The sequence below is a fragment of the Cyclopterus lumpus genome, chromosome 12 (assembly GCF_009769545.1).
Source record: "Cyclopterus lumpus isolate fCycLum1 chromosome 12, fCycLum1.pri, whole genome shotgun sequence".
NCBI classification, from domain to species: Eukaryota; Metazoa; Chordata; class Actinopteri; order Perciformes; family Cyclopteridae; genus Cyclopterus; species Cyclopterus lumpus.
This window is the reverse complement of record NC_046977.1, coordinates 15,635,261-15,657,662: the sequence shown is the minus strand read 5'-3', so window position 1 is coordinate 15,657,662 and position 22,402 is coordinate 15,635,261. Positions and strand designations below refer to the sequence as shown.

General features: G+C 44.3%; 1 protein-coding gene across 1 annotated transcript in view; it reads right to left on the bottom strand.

Annotated features, from left to right (window-relative positions):
- The window catches only part of whrna (whirlin a), a 115,840-nt gene that overhangs the window by 7,225 nt on the left and 86,213 nt on the right, over window positions 1-22,402 (bottom strand). Inside the window, exons 5-9 of the mRNA XM_034547072.1 lie at window positions 20,419-20,455; window positions 6,609-6,821; window positions 5,616-5,837; window positions 2,325-2,399; window positions 370-952 (exon numbers count right to left, since the gene is read on the bottom strand). Of these exons, the coding sequence (XP_034402963.1) occupies window positions 370-952; window positions 2,325-2,399; window positions 5,616-5,837; window positions 6,609-6,821; window positions 20,419-20,455 (1,130 nt within the window). The remainder of the gene's footprint in view (window positions 1-369; window positions 953-2,324; window positions 2,400-5,615; window positions 5,838-6,608; window positions 6,822-20,418; window positions 20,456-22,402) is intronic.

The window sequence follows — 22,402 nt, the reverse complement described above, 5'->3', positions numbered from 1 at the left end:
ACATTTTTACTTGATTTCTATTCAAACCCATATTTTTAGATCTGTCCTGAAAATGATCATATTTTAAGATTGATCACAAGATTAAAAGCTTATTAAGATTGGTGATGCTTTGCATGCAGTGGAAATCATACTGTTCTGGGTAATTGCTCATTTCAGCACAATAAGCCCAAGCAAATAAATATTTGGGGAAATTATATGCGTATTTTTACGCATATCACGCACATTTTCCGCATTTTATTACGGACAGTGAACATTAATAATGAATTAAATATATTTAATACATCGAATATCAATATTCATTTGAATGAGCTGCAGTCATACATGTGCACGTTGTTAATTTGAGCCCCTTGACTTGCGGGTCTCCCTCACCTCGGGCTTGGGGCAGCGGCCGCACCTCGTTGAAGTCGGGCTCTGCGTTGGGCCTGTGAACCTCCACCGTAACAAACTGCTGTTTAGAGCCAGGAGAGGAGGGGGAGGCTTTGGACATGGGCACTGTTTTAAAGGGGAGGGAAGGGGGCGGGGGAGGAGCAGGGAGTGGAGGCGGAGGTGGAGGCGAAGGGGACGGGGCAGCGGGTTTCGGGCCCCTGTTGGGGGACCGGACCCTGGGGAAAGGGCCGATGTGGTGCTGCGAGACCAAAGACAACTGAGCAGCTGTTATCTGTTCTCTCTTTGGAGGTACCGGGGGTTCTCTCTTTCTGATGACCGCGTACTCCCGAGACGGGTCCCTGGGATGCTCTCGTTTGTGGTGTAGCGAGGGCAAGGCGGGGGCGTGTCCTGGCGCTTTGCCGTGGTTGTGAGAGGCCGGGGCCGTGAAGTACAGGCCTGAGTGGGAGGACTCGGACGAGGGGCACTTGTTGAGCTGCTCTCGTCTAGTCGGGCGCCTCTGCACCCCCGGTGGGGGCGGAGGCTTGAAGGAGGGGGGAGATTCAGCTGTGTTGGACTGTACGTCGTCCTGAAGTGAGAGGATATATTCATCATTGATTAGGGCTGAAACAATTATATGTTTAATGCAATATATCTTGGATTCTGACTCTTTTGTTTCCATGAATGGAAATCGTATTTCATTTCCATTAACAGTGTCATCCATTAACTGTCAGAAGTCGTAAAGAAATGTCCTGCCTCACAAATGTAATATCAGTTTAATCAAGATTTGTGGCCGACATATTCCTTTGCATGAGGACATCAAGGTATTACTTAATCTTCATTTTAGTTGTATGTGGATAAAGATCTGCTGGGTCATGTTGGTGATGATTGATTTATCCGTCTTCTGCCGGACTTCCGCTGCCTCCCCAGAACAATGGAGGTGAATGGAGTGTGATCTATGCTACTGACAGCATTGAAAACGATTTCAAAATTCTCAAACTAGATTTTTTTTAACAAGGATACTTATTTTGCAAAGACAAGTTGATATAGGCATATAGGGACACAACCATTTCAGAATTGGTTATAAATGTGCAGATTTGACACTCACTAAAAATTACTCTAGATCCCTAATTGTCAACTTACGGAGGGAAGTACATTGACGCAAAGTATAAAACCAAACTTTCCTATTCTGTCTTTCTAATTCCAACCAATATCCACTCACACAACTTAGACACCTGTTAAACCAGTGACAATAACAGCAGCCTTGAGGGAGTTTAACGATCGCACACCGGATCGCACACGCCGCTGCTTGCCGTGTGCCTCCGCTGGGATCGTGGGTTTCATTGTTAGGGTGAGAAAACACAAACCGAACGGTGGGGTGAACACTGAGACATGAGTGGCTCGCCGGTGCATGAAAAGGGATATCAAATGAGAGTGAAAGAAAGTGTAAGGTATGATTTGAGCGTGAGGTATGATTTTGAGTGTCAGGTAGCCTTGAACGACTGCAGACTAAAAGCTTCCTTCTCGACTTCCCTCTCATCTCCTGCTCTTGATATCTCTCGTTGCTTTGGAAACTGCCATTTTTTATTTATTTTACGCCGTGCAAACCGTAGGCTCCTCCGAGGGAGACGGAGAATTGGACATGCCAGGTGGCTTATAGTGATCACTTTCTTCTCTTTCCACACAACAAAGGAAAGATGAAGAAAAGCTCGACTGACACTTAATCTCACAAAGCTCTACTTGTTGTTCTTTATCTCGCTCTCATCCGGTGGTACCACTCCAAAGCTCGCAGGTCAGCAACGTGACGTCTCAGGTACCTTCATCTGTCCCTAACGCTCCTCCTGTCTTCTTTTTTTTCTCCCTTCACCATTTCCTTCCCACCCCCCTTCCTCACGTCTCCCCTGTGTGGCATCCATCTTTATCAGGACGAAGCAGGGGCTGTGCCTGCCCGCCCGGCTCACCAGAGAGACGTCGGTCAGCAGCGCGCTCAGACTCTCCGGAGGACAATGCTCATTACTCTCCACCACGCTGTCGTTCTGAGAGACACAGGGAAGAAATGGAAGAAGAAGAAGAGGAAGAAGGAGAGAAATAGAAAGAGGAGAGGGTGATGCCAGGAAGAAGAGACAGAAAGAAAGCAGAGAGGGGATAGAAGTGAGACAAAAACAAATGGCAAATGAGATTCGGTGGATGTTGCACATCTTCTAAAAAAAGAAAAAGGGATCCTTGTCAATCCTAAAACTTATAAGGAAGGCAAGCAAATAAGACATGAGCACGCACACACACACACACACACACACACACACACACACACACACAAACACGCACGCACACACAAGCACAAGCTATCACGTCTTCTTCCACGAGCAGAACACACACGCCGGGAAATCGATAGCGAGTCGTCAGCTGAGTTTGAAGCTGTATTTGGCAGCTCGATCCCACCGGCGTGGTGGAGGAGAGGAGAGCAGACCTGGGAGTGATTTCCAAGCAGATGAGCTGAGTTCAGAGAAACGTTGCCCTTCAAATAAAGGGCAACGTTTCGTGGACTCTGCCACGGAACCAAAACGAAAGCGCCATCAATTCAGCTTAATTACCCCTCGATGCCGCACGGCGTGCACTCACAGACCGTTTATTCATCACAGGAGTCGATCGGCTTTTTGCATGCTCAGGGCGCCGCGTCTGCGTGTACGTTCACCCAGCGTACCATCCACAGTGTGTGTGTGTGTGTGTCTGTCTGTGTGTGTGTGTGTGTGTGTCTTAGTCTACCCAGAAATCCTATCAGGAAAGACTGCAGATGTTCTATGCAGGAAGTATTTGGGGTGGTGTTTCATAGACTGTCCATAAGAAATGGACATGTGACTGGTTTGTAGACTACGGTTTTAAAGCCTTGAGTTTGGCATTTTGGCCTCTGCCAACCGAACGCTGAATAAGACATTAATTATGAGGCAACCAAAATGTTACAATGAACTTTTATGAATTGAAAACACACTGTGAAAGGCTTCAAATGAAAGGGGTTTACTAAATAAACAAATTGCTGTATTGAAGAAGACTTGAAACTAGAGATTTAGACCATGAACACATGTTTACTGCGGGAATAAATCAAGTGAGTCATTTTCTCATGGACTTCTAGACAATCAGACTTGTTTTTGCAACACGAGGGTACAGGTTTAAGCCTCCTCCACCTCGGCTTCACGTTTCAGAACTGAAGGTCGCCGCCTGCTTTCAGAAGGGATTTAAGGCGACATGATCACTTAACCGACATAGCGGCCATCTTTGAAGAAAAATGATATGCAATCTAGATTGAAGAGCGAAGTTGAACTTTCAGCTATATGATTTATGAGAAGCAGCAAATGACTCAAGATCAGCATGACAGGATCCCAGATGGTAAACTGCACAACGGTGGAACACGGCTGATCTGCCTGAGTGTAGAAGGTGTCGGTGAGAAGTTGAAATATGACACAGGGGGGCACAGATCGAGTAATCCGGCAGATTGATGAGTTTAAAAGCTGATCAGATGCCAAAAGACTGCACTGTGTATTTATACTACTTCATCATGATAATAGTGTGATAAAGCCTACAATTAGCGCACGGTATTGTACCTGGAATGCATATTTATATTATTCGTTTGAACGAGGCCTGGCACACAGAGGCTACACTTAACCATGTCTCCACCATACTGATATTAGGAGGAGAAGAACACATGGATCTTACCAAATATTTAGCAGAATCATCCAATAGCAACGTTGTGTTTGTCCAGCAAGCTGAAGCAGCATCTCCATAATGTCTGTTTGTGTGTCTGTGTGTGTGTGTGTTTTGAGTGCACATGCATTGGTATGCAGTCGACTGAATACCTGGCTTTGAGTGTGGTTCAAAAACACAGTATTTTTATCCTCCCAAACCCACCGAGCTCTCTAACCCGCTTCACGCAGCAGTGGTAGCAGCAATCCATGGGTCCCAAACAGCACAAACAAACACACACAGACACATGGGTAGAATAAAGACACACACACACACACACACGCACACACACACACACACACACACACACACACACACACACACACACACACACACAGATATTGCTTCTCCATTGGGAAGGCAAAGAAAACCGATCTGATGCATCTGAAAGAAAGAGACTGGCTGGTGTGTGTGTGTGTGTGTGTGTTCATCACTTGGATGCTGGGACATTTACGACACACCAACATGTGCTTTGGAATTGTTTTGCCACACGTGTAAAGTGAGCTGAACAAAACGCTGTCCGGGGAAGTCCTGATATGATGGGGAACATAAACAGAAGAGATGAGGAAAACCACATGTGTAATTATTGTGATGTAATGTATCTATCCACCAGTTTTATGCAAAAATAAAACATATTTGGCTTGGAGATATTCTCCTGGGCACGAGCAAGAAACATGGCCCGCTTCTCAATATCCTTAAAGACGATCTTGCAGCAGCGATCTTAACCACACAAACACTACCAGTGACTTCCTCTACAGTCACAACACACTATTAGGACTGTGGAGACACCTGTCTTATAAAAGGCACTACCGTTATGTTGCAAACCAAGGTAGAGGGAGGGATAAACAAGAAAAGGAGCAAAACACTGCAAACAAATTCACTACAACACCACAAACCAAGGTGAGAGTCAAAATGCACGTGTGTCTGGAGCCCACAAGGAACTCTACACTCCCTTGTTTATTGTGTGTCCGCTACTGTATGTGTGTGGGTTTGCATTCATCACTTTTATCAGTGACTCCTACCTCCATCATATCTATCAGCCACAGCAGCCTTTCCTACGGAGGGGGAGAAGGAAAGGGATTTTTTTGGGGGGGGGGGCGGGGCGTCAGGGGGTTATTAAGGTGGAAGAAAATCCCAATTTATCAAACGTCAGTCAAATTACTTTTCACTTTTCAATCTCAACAGGAAGGCGTTGAAACGTGTGATTGTTCAGCGCCACAGAGTCCACTCATGGAGTCTGTTATAATTCCTGGAAATATATCGAATCATAACCTCTCTCTCACACTCAAACACATCTGAACAACCCAGACAGGGAGGCAGACCAGACAAATAAAACAGCAACACTCCATCCATCAAAATTGTTTGTACCAGACTGAACTGTTGCTGCACTTGGAATATGGACGCGACCCATTTTTCTCCCCAAAATATCCACACGTGGACACATTTTCCACACGGTTTCCACGCACCCACTAACTACAACGTTAGGGAGCTAGATCGTGACGACGGGCCCGGCCTACCCGCGCAGAGCTGAGGGTGGTGTTGGTCATGAAGCTGGCTGAAGACGAGGTCAGGGTGTCCGGGTAAGACACCATGGACATGGAGTCTGGTTGGAGCGCCGTGGCTCCGGCTGTCCCCTGGCGCGCTTTTAGAGCCTGAATTTCTCGCCTCAGCACCAGCGCGTCAAAGTGCTCCAGGTCCTGTGGGGTGACCAGGCCTCGCACCTCTGACAGCAGAGAGAACTGAGGGGGGGAGGTACAGGGGGGGGGGGTCAAGACAAGGAGGCAAAGGTATGATGTAACAGACTTTGGGTGGGTGGCAAGATAAACCTTAAGGACTGAATCACACATTTTCTTTAAGCCTTTGTTTGAATGTTGGTTTAATCCTCTCCAAAACCAGATTATTACCAATTGAGATTGAGTTTTAAGAAAATCTGCATTTGTGAGAGGAGAGCATTCCCCTGAGGTTTTCATCCTCTAAAAACAGAACAGAACAACAGCTCGATTATAAGGGTGTTTTTATAAGAAGAGAAATGTACATCTGACCAGTTAATGCTCAGTTTCACACTTGCTTGTGTGAACACGTTGTGTCGTTGTTGGCTTGTTGTTTCTTTCAAAACAAATGGGACTGATTAATTTTGTCCTATCTTTGTGCATCAAAACCAAAAACTAACCCAGAAACAACAGGGATTTGCACAGTGGCTGTCCATACTGTACCAGGCAGCTGGAGATGCGTTCTGTGGCTGTATGACACACTAATGTACTTAAGAAGTGTGAAATAAAATGCCTTTCATCTGTTGTGTTTCCTTTTTTACAAGGTGAACTACGGCAGACTGCTGTGAGAAAATCAAAAGACTTTAAAGAGCAGGGAATGAAGGAGAAACAAAACAGTACAGTAAACATCAGCAAAAAGAGTGGGCGTGGGCTCAGAGTGCCGCCCAGAGAAGATTGATTCTCTTTGAATCTCTCCTCTCTCAAACAGACCCCCCCCCCCCCCCCCCCCACGTCCTTCACCTTTGCGTGCGTGTTGAGCAGCTCGAACAGCGCCACGACCAGCTGCTCCACGCCGATGTGCCCGTCCCGGTACTCCTCCACGTAGTAGACCATGGTCTGGCGCTCCGCCTCGGTCAGCAAGTGGCGCGCCTGCTCCTCCAGCATGGCCCGCGACTGGTTCACCAGGCTGGACAGGGTCACCTGTGAGCCCGCCACGCCTTTGTAGAACCCCGGCTGGAGGAGATGGAGGAGAGGGGCAGAAAGAGGACAAGCCGTGGAGAAGACCTTTATTTTCTTCATCGTTTGAGATTCATTTCTTTTCTTTCTTTTTATTATTATTTGATCATCGTTTGTTTGTTTTGTTTTCCCTTTTGTGGGTGATGGAGGGAGACAACCAAAGAGGCGAATGTCAGCAGCAGTAGACGGGGAGAGGTGATGGCTTAGAGACGGATAGGGAGAAAAAGATGAGGGTGGAAAGGAGTGAAAAACGAGGACTGTGGACTATAATCTCTTGCACATTTTCTCTATATTGAGAACTTTTGCACAGACACATACCAAAAACAGTAGATCTCTTTTTTTCTCTCCATCCTTTTAATGTAACTTTTCTATTCTATATTTATGTCTCTTGACTTTTGCATTACTTTGCTTATATTTTCATTTGATCTAAATATGTGTGTTGCATGCACTAAACACCAAGGCAAATGTATTGTCTGTGAAAAACTACTTTGCGATAAACTTTGATTCTGATTCTAATGGGACGGGGAGGTCGAGGGAGGAAGAATGGGAGAGACGGAGGAGAGGAAGCAAAAACGTGAAGGGCGTAAAAGAGTTTGACGGAGAGGAGGATGAGGAGGAGGAGGAGGAGGAGGACAGGCAGAAGTCTGGCGTGGCATGCTGTAACGGCAAGAATGACGGCGGTTGATGGAGGAGGAGACAACAGGAAAGCAGGAGGAAGACGTGATGGGGAAGGAAGAAAGAGGGGAGATAACCGCAAAGACTCAGAAGTGACAGAGTGAGAGAGGGTTGGAGTTAGGAGTTAGGAGACAATGGCAGGAAACCGATCAGGGCGGACAGGAAAAGAACAAAGACATTAATGAACGAACCATCAGTTTTATAATATTATCCTTATCATCCTTACTTCCTTCTGTCCCTCCATCATCCATTATCATCAATGCTTTGTGGCACTAACACCACAGCTTGCAGCGGGACACAAACTGTCACGTTCACACATGTGGGTGGCAGGTTTCTGGTATCTTTTTATTTTTTTATTTACAGCTTTCATAAGCCAGCTGGCTTCTCTGCCAATCAGAAGGACGCCACTCTGGCTCGAGGAACTGATGAACTGCCAACATCACTTCGCTGCTGCTCCTTTTTTATCCTCTCTGCCCGTTCCTCCTCTCCTCCAAGTTATCTGCTCGCGAGCATGCGACTTCTCTGTAATTAACTCCTTAATCAAAGACACCACTTCAAAGTCACGGCTTCGGGGTCTGCGTCTGCAAGCGTTCGTATACGAGACGGAAACGGGAGGAGGGAAAAAGGGCCCCGGCTGCCGTCTTCCCCTCCTTCCCCTTCACACTCTGCCTTCACCTCCTTCTCAACTCTTGGCCGCGCTCACCTCTCTGCACCGTCAGCGCTATCGTGTCCCTGTTCTGAGCAGAGCCAACAACTGTTTAACGGCCAAGGTCAACTCATGCGCTACCCTGCCTGCATCTCAATCATCCCAGCGCTTCACGCCCGGGAAAAATTCCTCCACAGCATCCTCGTCCCGATTGCTGAACTCAAGGGCGCCGCGGGGGGGGGGGGGGGGGGGGGGGGAGAAACCAACGGCCCGTCTCTCGCTGTCCTATCGGAGGGCACATCGACACTCGGGGGGGGGGGGGGGAAGCTAATGAAATCGGTCGTCACTCAACTGGAGTGGAACACCTGCAGTCTCCTGCTAATGAGGTCTGCTCGAGGAGGCGGTGCGCGAGGATGGAGAGACAGGACGCTGTTACTGTAAGACCTCCATTTCAACAGTTAATGGACACCCAGCAGCGCCGGTTTGTTTGTTGGACCCAATCCATCTCTGAGGTCACTCCCTGGCTGGGTTTCTTAAATGCCAGATAAGCTGATTGGCCCCTTTATTGCAGTGACCACCAACAACAACAAACAACAAGTACTACCACTGTCGACAGATAAAGCCACGGTTCGTATTCTCCAATAGACACAAGACTATTGTCCGCTTTGTTTCGTAGAATCTCACCTCCACTAATCTATAAAAACAAACACTTCCGATACGCCTCGCTTATCTGAATAACACTCAGAATATCTCATGTGATGACTCATCTGAAGGTTTCCGGCTGGCCGGGAAGAATAAGCCCACGTGGTCGAAACAAACCGACCACAGATCTGCTTTGGGGTTTTAAAAAAAAGAAGAAAAACACACAAGGAGGTCTGTCGCAATTGTGAGGAACAAACAGGTGAGTATTTTAGTAACCAGACAGTATAACATGACGGAGTAAACAGGGACTCTGAACTAACGAGCTTGTGTTATTTTTTACTGCTTAACTGATTTTAACGGTTTACTTTTTGGCACCTGTGTATATTTAGAATTTGCATCGTGCTGTTAACCTGTTTATATTCACGGCAATTACCGTTATCCTGTCTACATTCATGGCATTGTGTGTGCATTCGGTTTTTGCATCTTATTGATCAACTTTAGGGTTTTTTATTTTGTTTATTTGCACTCTGTATATTTCCACTTTCAAACGCAACTGCGGGATGAGTTACAAAAACAAAAACAATACATTAACAGCTTCTCATTGACCACCGTAGACAAATATTTCAAATGCGTGCTAACATAAGCTACAGTGAAGTAAGTGGACCTGCGGGACTGAGTGAGGGAGAGAGAGAGAGAGAGAGAGAGAGAGACAGAGAGAGAGGACCAGAGAGGGGGCGACCGACGCTGTGTAACGGAGTTCGAAATACACTTTGTTATTTCTTATTTTCAATGTATTATATTTTATTTTTGTTTATTATTCAACAATCCTATTAAGTGTGTGTGAATTTTATTTGAATGAGTTTCTAAAATCTGTTTCCTGTGGAAACTGAGTTTCGCCCCTTTTGTGCCTCATGAGTTTCCGTAGTCTTTCCCTCATAACGGTTTGATGTTGCTCGGAATAAGTTGTGGGGCAAAGTGATGTTGCATTGTATCGTTACATTCTTTAGAAAAATGACCGTTTATGTTGCATACGGTAATGGTCGATGATACGATCACGGTGTCCACCTGTTGTGTGTCATTCAGATGTTTGAAGTGTAGTTTTGAGGCTGTTCCATTTTGCCTCTTTGGCGCCATTTGCGTTTGCTACTTCCGGCCGCCCTGTTGTACGTTTTCCTCGTATAATTTCTGTTTTGCTTGTTTAGGAAAAGAGAGGACAATCTGATGTTTCATTGTCTTCTGCAGGTATGTGTTTTTCCTTTGTTTAATGTTATAATTTTTGCTGAGTCACTCTAACTCACGCAGTTATTTATGTGGTCCACTAGGGGTCACTGTTTCGCCCTTGTATGTCATGAGTCATGCTTTTGATAATTGATATTTACATTTAATGAAGTCCTGTCTTCGAGATAACGGTTTGATGTTGCTCAGAGAAAAGAGAGGACAATCTGATGTTTCATTGTCTTCTGCAGCAAATAAGCACTACGAAAGAGACCATCTGAGTGGACTTCTTCCCTGCCCTTTATGCATCTGTTACAGCTGCACAGAAAATAAAGAGTGACAAGTCGAAGGTGAGATGGGGGAACAGAGTCGGCCTCTTCCAGCTGGAACAGAAAGGCAAAAGAAGATGAGGTAAAATCTTACAATCACGAAATAGATTTGACTTGACAGTCACTGTTTGTGTTAAAACAAATGTCTTTCTTTTTTCTTTGGGTGGCATTGAAGTCTTTTATCAAAAGGAAAGAAGGGGGGGCCATCTCCCCCTCCCCCCATGCACAACGCACTGATATCATGTGACCAGAGATCCAAATGAAGTGATAGCTGAGCCATCTCCCACTTGTAACCACTGAGTAAAACCCAACCACAGATAACACACTAGCAGTTGTGTTTGCGTCTGGTGTGTCAACCCACTACATTACCCTTAATAAAAAGAAAAGAAAGTGAAGATTTCCTTGATACATCCCTTGCACTCTAAATGTGTTTTCAGCGAGGAGGGCATTTTTCTCTCACTGAAAAGAAATGAGAGGAAAGATTGCCATGCCAACGGTACAAAAATGGATCGCGCTTGACTGTGGCACAGATCACGGAGCAGATCTTGGTATTAAAACGTGAGGCCTTCAGAGAGAACACTACCGCCATTTTAGTCTTAGCGGCGCCTAAATACATTGGCTTCTCAACGCCGTCACCGCTTCCCAGCCGAGAGCTGACGTTGAGAACCACATGAAAGGTTTATGAGTGTCTAAAAGACGGAAGTTATGATCGTGGACATATTATCGGCATCACTGGCACTCTCCACAACGAAGCCTTGGGTGAGTGGCTTCTGATTTGATCACATTACGAGCTGTAAACGCTCCTTCATCACACGGAGAAAATAAAGGCCATCACTGATAACGATAACAACATTTTTTTTTTCAAGCAATGGAATCAGATCTCCTGCGCTGCTCAAATCAGCCTCAATCTCATTCTGAACACATTGCCGAGGAGTGCAATGCACCCCGCGCTTATCGCAATCTGGGACTGCTGATCCACTTCATCAAGGGGAGAAACAGCCTCTCCAAACCCTTTGTGCTTTAACTCTCTCTGTGTGTGTCATGCTCAGCACATCTGCTAAACTCCTTCATGCATCAATAAACTGAGTAGCATACATTATATATGACATATTATATAACAGAATTACTTCAAGTGATTGGATCAGAAATGTATGTTCTAATTACCGAAGCCTCTTATTGTGCAAACATTCAAATAGACTGGGTGGGGACCCACAGGTGGGTCTGCCAAGGAACTGGCATAATGGCCTCCATAATTCCTCTTTTATTTAAGATTCATATCGGCAGTCTACCTTTGAGCCACATGAGGGAGCCTGAAAGTTCATGTCATTCTGATAATTGAAGCCCACTTATGACTGAATCTACTAAGAAAGGAGTGGATTCTCTTCGTTTTACTGGTGAGAGGAAAAAGAGCCTTTTATCTCCACCAAAAATGCATTTATTTGGTTTCATATATAAAGTATTTTACATGTGTATATGTTTTCTGTAATAATAATGCATAACACAAACTTCTTGTTTATCAAAGGTGCATCTCTTCAAAATGTCTGGTTCACCTTTTCAAGATAACATACGGTCATGCAGACTGGTCAGAATGGTCGGGAACCTTCATCTATGCACAATTTCGCAATTTCACAATTTTGTGAATTGGGTCGCGATGGTTTGTACATTTTTAAAAGAGTTTTTAAAAGAGAAATTAATTTTAGGAAACACTCTTTTAGAGGACTGGCTGATCTACAGCATGCATGACCTCAAGGCTTCAGGACAGTATGTCAAACCGCAATGCATCTCCGTTGCTAATGATTAATGACATTTGTTATACATTACATTACACAGAGATAGAGGTCATCTGTACACAACTGACATACATCATCCCCTCAATTACGGAGGGGACTGACATTACAATTGGCAGATTATGGCGTAAACCACTGCGGGCATTGTACGCCATTAATCAATGTTTGCATACTTCTACCTGTTTATGATTCATCGCACAGGTTGAAACAACAGCAGCTTTGTGGCAACGTCGGTTTTGAACCAGACGTACGGTCATGCTGACGTGTGAGCCTGGACCAAATCTTCTGCTTTGTGTCGAGACCAAGATGGTACCTGAGTTAACCAACATCTCTTAGTTCAGAGAGACTCTACAGCCCCCATCAGACTCACTGTCAAGGCATTATAAAGTATGTATATTGCTCCTGAGCTCTGAGTTGATCTTCTTTAGTTGAGACTGATCTGTGTGCAGACATATTTAAGCTGCAGGCTTCAGACGTCTAGAAGAAGAAGAAGAAGAGGAAGAGGAAGAAGAAGGGCCGGCAGGCAGGATCTGTTGATTTTGACATCACTCTCTCTTTCAAGCATCGCTGCAACAGTGCCGGCATCCAGCTGGCAGAGTTGAAGAAATGTGGATATCTATAATAATTGATATGATGTAACGGGCTGCCAGGTATCTTGTCTCTTGAAACCGTATCAATTCCTTCACCAGTCTGTGACAGAAAAGCAGCCCAAACACAAAGCACCGTGCAGGTTTGTTTCTCCAGGTCCAGAGAGTGGGATACTGGACAGTCCCTCTCGTTACAATTGTGCAAAAAAAAACAACAACATCTCGACATAACAACTAGTGCGTGCACTCCAACTATCAACCGTGTTATAGCTGGCACTGTGTTCACCTTGTGAGTCTGCACCGGGGTGTAGTTGAGATCAAATTGTAGGCTGAGTTCCAAGATGGGTGTGATCAGAGCAAGGGAGCTGGAAGTGCTTTAACTCTCTGTGTGTGTCACACTGTGTGGACCCCCCTGGTCCAATTCGGCGTTGTATGCTGGTGTGATGGCTCCTTCTCCACTTCCTACCCGCCTGCTTCCTACCCGCCTTGCTCAGAACACACGCTTGTCATCAAACTCTGTCTTCATTCTGATTTCAACAGCACACCTGTAAAATGTAACAGTCACGACATCTGTCCACGCACGTGTGAACACCTGATACAAGTACTCAAAACCTCATCTGTGGTCGTTCCTGCTACAGCAGGTTTCTCCAGGGGCACATTCTGTTATGATGATGACACACACGCGCACACACACACACGGTGAAAGCACGAGCAGGGCTGTATAGGGGAAGCAAATTAGGTTTGACTGACTAAAAGCAATATGTACGCGGTGTTACTCGCTGTAGTACATTTTGTTGTCTCTCAAACAACATTCATTTGCTCTAGATCAGGAACTAAATGGGGCCAGAGCAGATCTAATGATTGAGAATTGCTTTGTGACCTACCTTTAATTAATTAGCTTATCGGTCTAGCTTGGCCTTTGGGCTTCAATTACAGGATGGAGGGAGAGTGGCGGTGGGCGGGTGTGTGTGTGTGTGTGTGTGTGTGTGTGTGTGTGTGTGGGGGGGGGGGGGGGGGGGGTGTAACCGCTGGGATGATACGAATCAACGGCGAAATTGTTAAAGATGAACACAGATCTCTTTGCGTATTCAAGCAGCACGATCCGCGGCAGATCCATATGGGGTCAGATCAGTCTCAATAATTGCAAATGCACACAGAGAGATTTACAAATACAAACACAAAGATTTACAAATGCGCACAGAACAATTTACAAATATGTTTGATTTACAAATGCACGCAGAAGGATTTACAAATAAATTAGACTCACAAATGCACGCAGAACGACGTGTCTGTGTTTATTTATTTGTCAATCGCACTGCATTTGTTTGTGGATTGCTTCACATGTGTGTGCGGATTTATGAGACTCCCCTGCCGGCTAGATCCGCAAATGCATTTTTTTTTAAAAACAGACCTATTTGTAGCCAATCAGATGTCGCCCTCATTTTCAACCAATCACATGAGCGTCATTCGCTTTATTTGCGCCTTAGAGGGGCGTGGCTTATCTCCGTGGAAACAGTTATAACTTCCTACATCCATTATTTCTTCTTTATACTTGTTGTGGACATCCCATAAACGTTGGATTTAATGCCCTGATGCTACTTTTTTCCCCCCCTTAATGGCCTTAGTGGTCACACACACACACACACACACACACACACACAAACACACAATCGCACCCGCCTTGCTTTGTCCTTTATATATATTATTAAAGCTCCTGAAAAGTATGCGGACACACATTACACCTGTTTGGTAAACGTGTGATCATCCCTTAAACATGGGTAATGTTTGCAGTATGCATCGTTTGTTCCTGAGTCAAACACAAACAGTTGTAATCACACTATTATCTAAAATGTATCTTCATGGGAACAAAGGAGCTCAAACCATGAAAAACAACCACAGACCAAAAATTGTCCTCGTCTTCAATTTGAAAAAGAAACATTCTTTTATATGCTAAATATGCTCATGTATAATATAAATCAATACAAATTGAATTGACAAAAGATAATCTGCTTCATCAGGACTGTGTGCTTGTGCTTTGATTCGATTTGATTGACAGCAGTGTCTTTCAGCAAATTCAGATTCAGATATTTAAATTGACCTTTTATCCAGCCATGAAGGTCCCATTGAGATACAAGATCTCTTCTTTCAAGGAGTCCAGGTCCAAACGGCAGCATACGCAGATTCAAGTAAAACTATTTGATGAGTAGAGATGCACCGATACCGATGCTGAAATCAGAAAATGACTCAAAATAGCTGGATCTGGTATCGGGTACCATTATTTTTAATACATTACATAACAGTTCATGTTCAAGTCAAACCTGATGTTGCCTGGAACATGATCCCTGTCACTTCCACACAGTGAGGCATACATTTTATGAATCCAACACTGGTATTGGATCGGTATTCTCTGGACTGAAAAAGCTGAATGGGCGCTTCCCCAAAAATAAAGGCAAGCAAGGGAAAAGAGGAGAGCCTCAGAGACCATACCAGCGATATTCATAGCACATTCCACCCGAGTCAGGGATTATTTCAGAGGGCAACAAGTTTCCTTCAAAGCAGTTAAAATGTATTTAAGGAAGGGAATACATACGGTAATGGTATTTTGCAGCTAATTCCATGCCATGGGTGCATAAGAAGCAAAAGCAGTTTTTTCCAAGCTCTGAGGGCACCTAGGGGAAAACTAAAAGAGTCCAATGTGTAGATCTAGTGCTTTAGTTGCTGGTATGAAAGGTTAAAAGGCTTCAGATATAAGCGGGTGCTCTGCCTAACAATGTTCTGGCCATGGCATTTTCCTCCTCTGGCACAGAGAAGCTGGTAGAATATAGAAGAAGCTTGAATAGATCCCAGCGGGAATCCTTTGTTTACTGCGCGGTGCTGTTTACTGTCTATGGATTTGATGGTATCTTTAGTAACTTGCATCACTGCTGCTATAGTGCCTGGTCTAATCTCTGATGGAGATTCACTGAGAATAATAAATACTGTTTTAATTGGCCAATTACGAGAGATTTAAATACTAAACAAATACCATGACAGATTTTTCCAGTCTGGAAATGGGATGGTAATCATTCAAGCCATAATGACTTCTCCGCCCCTGAAGAAAGGGAGAACCACAGCTGGTATCCAGGTACTGGGTGTTGGAGGATGAATATCTGCAGCTAACTATTCAACTAACTTCCTGAACCTTTGCAGGTGCTTCCAGATTGTTCTATTAATTTGAATATTTTGAGTTTTATTTTTTAAATATTTATTTAGAATAATTATTTATGTATAGGGTTTTTAGTTGTATTTGCTTTGGCTCAGGCAGCATCTCTTCGTCTAATGAAAGAAAATTAAACCAAGGGTTGTCTTTCCCAAAATCGTTTAAATAGTGCGTTTATCACATATTGCCAGGAATGGGGATTTAAAATAGCCCCCCAGCTAGATCAACATCAGTCAAGTGGGACACCCACCCACCTTTTACACCACTCCTGTGTCGCTGCCTTATATGTGGTGTCCGGACAAATTCGGGTAGGCTCGTCCTGATTGGCAGGCTACGCTTGTGCACATTTGCAGTGGGTTAAAGCATGCTCGTAATTGGAGGAGACTATTACTCATACAGTCCAGTCGAGGGCGGGGCCTGTGTGAGATAACTACCTTTTTCCAACAAAAGTCTAGTGTGCAGAGAAATATGAAATAGAAAAATAACCATCTGTGTTATGCTCATCAGATTCACAGTGTGTTCATGTTGGACCCCAATGGACAGAGGAAGAAGCTGATTAAGGAAATACAGGCTGTAAGTACGGAGGCAAAGGGGATGAAAAAAGACCTCGTCAATGAAAATACGATGACCTAGCAATAACACGTATAGAAAATGCATACATACAGAGCCATTCACACGCAAAACGCATGCGAACACGCGCATGAACACGTCACGTAAAGTTCCCCTCCGCTTAATGTAGCACGAAAGGTTGACCGTTTGTGTCTGGGAGATCAAAGGATCCCGTAGAGAAACATCACGTATTTGCAGCAAGGTCAGTCTGCCGCACGGAGGTTTGAGAAGAAACGGACGCGCGGCGTGGTTTCAAACAGCGTGACACAAGGCCAACAAAATCACAGAGTTCGTAATAACAGTGAGGATCCAAATCCTTTCAAATCCAATGAGGCGTGGCCGTGCTTTCGAGGGTCCGCAGAGGACAGGAGCCGGTGAACGCCGCTGGTTTAGAGGTATTGACAATGCGACACGCGGCGAGAGGAGGACCGAACCCCGCTGACAAACCATCGACTGAACACATGATGTTACTCTGCCCTGCTGTTTGCTCACAGATGTGTTGCTTGGCCGAGAGAATCCGTCGACCCAGCTGTGTTCATGAAGTTACTTTGTTCCTATGTTTGTGTCTTTTGAAGCGACAGTGTGCGGATGATGTTTTCACTTTTTGTTTGTTTTCATTAACGTTTTATTGTTTTATTAAACATTTCATATTGCAAACAGTAACGTTATAAATTATAAAAAAGTTATCCATTAAAAAAGGTTATAAATGACTTAAATACTTGTTTTCCTAAGTGGGCGTATCAGTAATCACATGCGTTGCTGTCGACCGCACGTGTTTACTGACACGCCCACTTAAGTCCAGGATGTTCAGAGGCTTCAGGTATTCCCATCGAAAAATGTTTGGCTTCGGTTTTTCTTTCTTCCCTGTTGCAGACACAGTTGACATTTCCAATATTTAATCATAAGCGGTCAGAGCGACTGAGCTGATATCGAGCAACGACATAATTTGAAGTCTTGTCTCTCTCAACCTGTTAAATCTTAAACTAATATGAACATTCTTCTTTTAGCTCAGAAAAGTTCTGAAAACCTCAAAAAAGAAAAAAAGATGCAAACTGCAATTACGGTTGTATGCCTCCGCCAAACAGGTCACCTCAGCTATTTTATTCGATTAAACATTTGTGTAAAATTGTCATAATTAGCATATCAGTTCATATCACCAAATATTCTAAATCAGCCAAATTTGAAGAAAAGAATGGGACGGACAGAATACATCATTATTTCGGTAACGGCCATCACTGGCATGGAGGGTTTATTCTATATTTGAGCGACCCTCTCAAATATTGGACTCTGTGCTTATCACTAATTGCAGACAAAGGTGTCCTCAGATATTTTAAAGATCTGCTTTTGAAGCATTAGAACCTTTCTGGCTCGAGTATAAATATCTCTTTAAAAAGGGGAAACAGCTGAATTGCTGCAATTTCTGAAATCCAGAGGCAGCCAAACACCGCTCTGTATACTGCTGTAAATAAAAGATATAAGGGCTGGGTAGTGGGGCGAGGTAACCATTAGTATTGTCGTGATGCTTCTCTGACGGCTACAAAGGAAAAGACAGGTGCAAATGTAACACATATGGGCTTTGAAGCTAAAGATAACGATTTCTTTTGAATCTCAGAATTAGCTCCTTCTCTGCTCTACCCCTCATTGAAGGGATTTCTAAATGAACTGTCAGTGTAGTGTCTCACTCCCGAAGACATGTTAGGTCTCGCTTTTAAACCTGAGTGGATTGCAAAGTGTTGTGCTGCCCACTCGTAGTAGATAAGTCAGAGTAATGGTTGGATTGAGCGTCATTTATAGCGCTTTAAAGCGCCACGACAAATACAGGACAGACCCCCCCCTGAAGGACGCTGTCCAAACAGGACGTTTTTTAAAAAGGTTGCTGAGTTTTACACCAGGACAAGGAGAACCTGTATTTTTTTACAGCGTCACCTCGTCGGGTCCACAGTCCCACCTCACAGTTCTGGCGTTTTTTTATCAGAACAAGTTGTTTCTCTGCAAAAAAAAGCGACTGGATGAGAGAAGGCAAGCTTCCTGTAAATCCTTGGAGAGGATAAAAGAAGCCAAGTAGCCATAAATTCCCCGGGCTGCCGAGTGGAGGCTGCTCAGGAGCAGAAAATGCTGTTCACACACAACCACCACCACACAGTCTCTAATGCAGCTGGTATTATAGATCCGGCTATTCATATGCTGTTGCGGCTGCGATGCCTATATTTGTGTTTCAATAATGACAGCCCTTTCTCATTCACAAAGATGGACAAAGCATGATGTTGTTATCCACTAAAGTGTCAGCCCCAAACTTAAAGAACTGGTCCTGTGGCAAGTTTTAGATTCACCCGTTTTCAATTTCAATTTCAATTCAGTTTATTTTGTATAGCCCAATATCACAAATTACAAATTTGTTTGTGTCCTGTGCCCTCCCAACCGTCCGTGTTGGATTCTTTTAAACACCAAGACGATGTTTTCCAAACCCTTGACCAAGCAGCACCTAAACATAACCAGACCTTCCACCACAGAGTGAGAAGGCCCCCACTATTGTGTTGTTACTTTAACATTTATTAAACAACGTGCAGATTGTTTTGACCCTTTTATCTCCGAGCTGCTGATAAGTCAGCACTGCCCCCACCCATACACGATCCATCCCAGATATTCATCTGAAAAAGGGCATCTTTGACAAAAAGGGCACAGAGCTGTGTGTCGTGTGGTTATGAATTGCTTTTAAAACCTTTTTGCAGCCAAATCTGGTGAAATTGTGTTTCTCTTCCGTCCAAAAATACCTCCCACATCCAGCGTGTCCCTCTCTCCCTCTCCCTCCCACAGTGTTGCTAGAGTACATCGCCTCCCCAGTCTGTCAGGAGAAAAATGTCCATCAGAGCTTCCATAATGAAAAGTGAGCTCTCCCTGTCACCTCACTCCCCTCCTTTCTTTCTCTGTCGTCAGCTGCTGTCTCCTCCAACCTTCTCCTCGTATTATTTCTCCTTTCCTACACACCCGTTCTTGCTTCGCAAAGTCACAGTTAAAGTCAACAGTAAAGTTAGTGGAAGTACGGGAGAGATAAAGGGATAGTTTGTACTTTTTTGAAGTGGCGTCGTACGTGGTATACATCCAGAGTCGGGTTATCACAGAGGATAGATGGAGCTCGGCACGCCCCCAGAAACAGACACCAGCACAGGAGCAAAGCAAGGCACTGCTTTGGACAGGGGTAGCAGCAACATATTTTAAAGACACCTACAAAATCAATAGGAGTTTAAGTGAACACTAGATTTAGAATATTTTCTCTGCTTCATGTTGCGGTCAGGCAGCACTTTCCATTGAGAACTGAAGCCATTATCCGAGCTCTCTTCAAAGCCACGGGACTCCTTTGACAAAAACATTGATTTTACCAAGCAGAGCTCGGGAGATGCTGGTCCACCGCTGCCTTGATCTGTTAGTTGTTTTTTTGGGATCAGTTGCTTGTGTGTTCTGCGAGGTGAAATCCCCGATTTTGTCAGCGTTGTGGCGTTCTAGAGAGCATTGATATAAGTCTTCAGACTGCTGGCTGCAGCCTCAAGGGCAGTCTGACAGCAAGGACAGTATTCTGGAAGCTTTGTGGTATATAGAGTAGTAACAAAAGCCTGTTGTTGCCCATGGGGTGCTTTTGATAGCTTTGTCCCAATGTCGAGATGGTATAATATGTATATTTGATGAGCCTGTTCTGGATTGTAATGCTTGAGTGTGGATCCACAAAGACTTAAACACGATGCATGCCAATCTGTATGTTAAACCCAGAAGTGGGCCAAAAAGACCACTTCTTGTGCTGCAGATAACCTGCTATACAGCCTGACCAGCGATGCCTAATTAAAAGTGATCAGTGACCAATCGTCCGTCTTCAACTCCAAGTGGAAATGAGGGGGACTTTGTGGGCATCTCACCTTTCCTGCTGCAGAGGCTCCTTTGTCCATCGAGAAGCTGCGGAAAAAGCAAAAGAGGAGGACACATTAATCACAGAGGGACGGTTGAGTCCACACACACAGACACACACACACACACACACACACACACACACACAGAGAGACACACACACACACACACACAGATTCTCTTGTCCACATATACGTACAAAACTTGAAAGAGAAAAAAGAAAAAAGGGGTTATTAGCACTCTTGCACTATACCATCACTCTGATTGGTGCAATATTAGATGACCGACGACAAACTGCATTATGGACAATGTACAGTTCATGGACGCTTTGCTTTTCTATATCTTTATGAACTCCATCTGACCCGCCACATTTCCTGTTAGGCAAAAACTGATGAGCATATGCAGAGAGTATACACACCAGAGAGCATCATAATGAATTTCACCAATTCTCTCTCTCTCTCCCCAACACACACACACACACACACACACACACACATTTTGGAGCGCTGGTAAAGAGGATTTGAAACTTAAATCTTGACTGACAGCTTTTTATCTTTTTGAATCCATTTCTCATTTACAAAATCGTAATCTAAATCTGTGGTAGTGTGCATTTACCGTAGGTTTTTTAAATCTTTGTCATGGCTGTCAAGAGATGTTGCAGAAACTGCTGCACATACAGGCTTATTATTTTTACAGGAATTGTGAAACGTCCATGTCCTCCAGTGAAGCTTTTAAATAAATATAAAGCGCAGACGGCAAAATGCATTTCTCAGACGCACAGCGACGACGCGCTCTCTCCTGCAAACATAAAAGTGTTTTGTTTCATTTTTTCATCCCCGTGTTCCGGCGCAAGTCAAATAACTCGAGTAGACGTCTTTACATCCTCAAGTGCCCATAAAGTAATCGGCTTTAAATCCATGAGCAAACGCGACATCTCAAAGCACTGCCTTCAGGGACAGAAAAAAAGATCATTAAAGTCCCCCAAAAAAATACTGCAGTCCCACCTGCAATGTTAACTCAGCGTGGAGAGACGTTGTTGGATTCAAATTCAATTAGCCGGGTTACTTTTGAGGCCAACTTAGCCATTTAGTGCTTTCCCTCACACTGAGTCTTCAATTGTCTCCTGCTTGGCTGATCTCTTTGTACTGACGGATAATGGGTAGTCTTTAACAAACAGATACTAAATGAAAGACTGTGTGCAGCACTAATTTAAAGTCCTGTCCAAAATGTATGTAATAGTTTTTTCATGTAAGTTTAGTAAAGACACTAATTAGTTGATAAAACATTCATTTAGAGGAAGCGCACAGCACCCAGCGTTTCAGCTTTTGTAACTGCCTCGTGGAGCAAATTCCAATTTGCTCCCTTTTAGATCATTAAACATTACATTATCTAAACCGCCTTTTATAATTTAATCCTTTTTAGGGTCGCTGGAGCCGATCCCAGCTGACATTGGGACCGAAGGCGGCGTTCACCCTGGACAGGTCGCCAGTCCATATGAAATTAAAATCCAACAAAAAGAACGGTTCTTGCAGAGAGATGCCGGGGCTTAAACAAATGATTGAACATACGGAGAACAACCATCTGTCTGAGAACCACTGGAATAACCGGACAGAGCCTCATCTGGTGGGGTGCAGGTTAAATACCTATCAGAGCCCCCCGCACAGTCGTCGAGCTGTCGCGTTGTGTGCTATTTATTGAGTTGATGGGGAAACGAGTCTTGGCATTTACATCAGACTTTAATTTGGTTGTCGGGGATCACATTTATTCCGGGTCATGAGCTGCATATGAGTTGCTCAGGTGTGTCATTTTGAAACAAACTCTTTTTCAACAGAGCTGCATATTGCATTTTGATATCTGTGGAAAAAAAAGACTGAGTGAGAGTTCTGCCATCCGAGAGACGGACGCCTGATCACATTAGGCGGTTAAAGACTGTGGCATCTACTTAACTGGAAGGAGAGGTATTTCTTTTTCTTTCTTTTCTTGGTGTTATCTTCA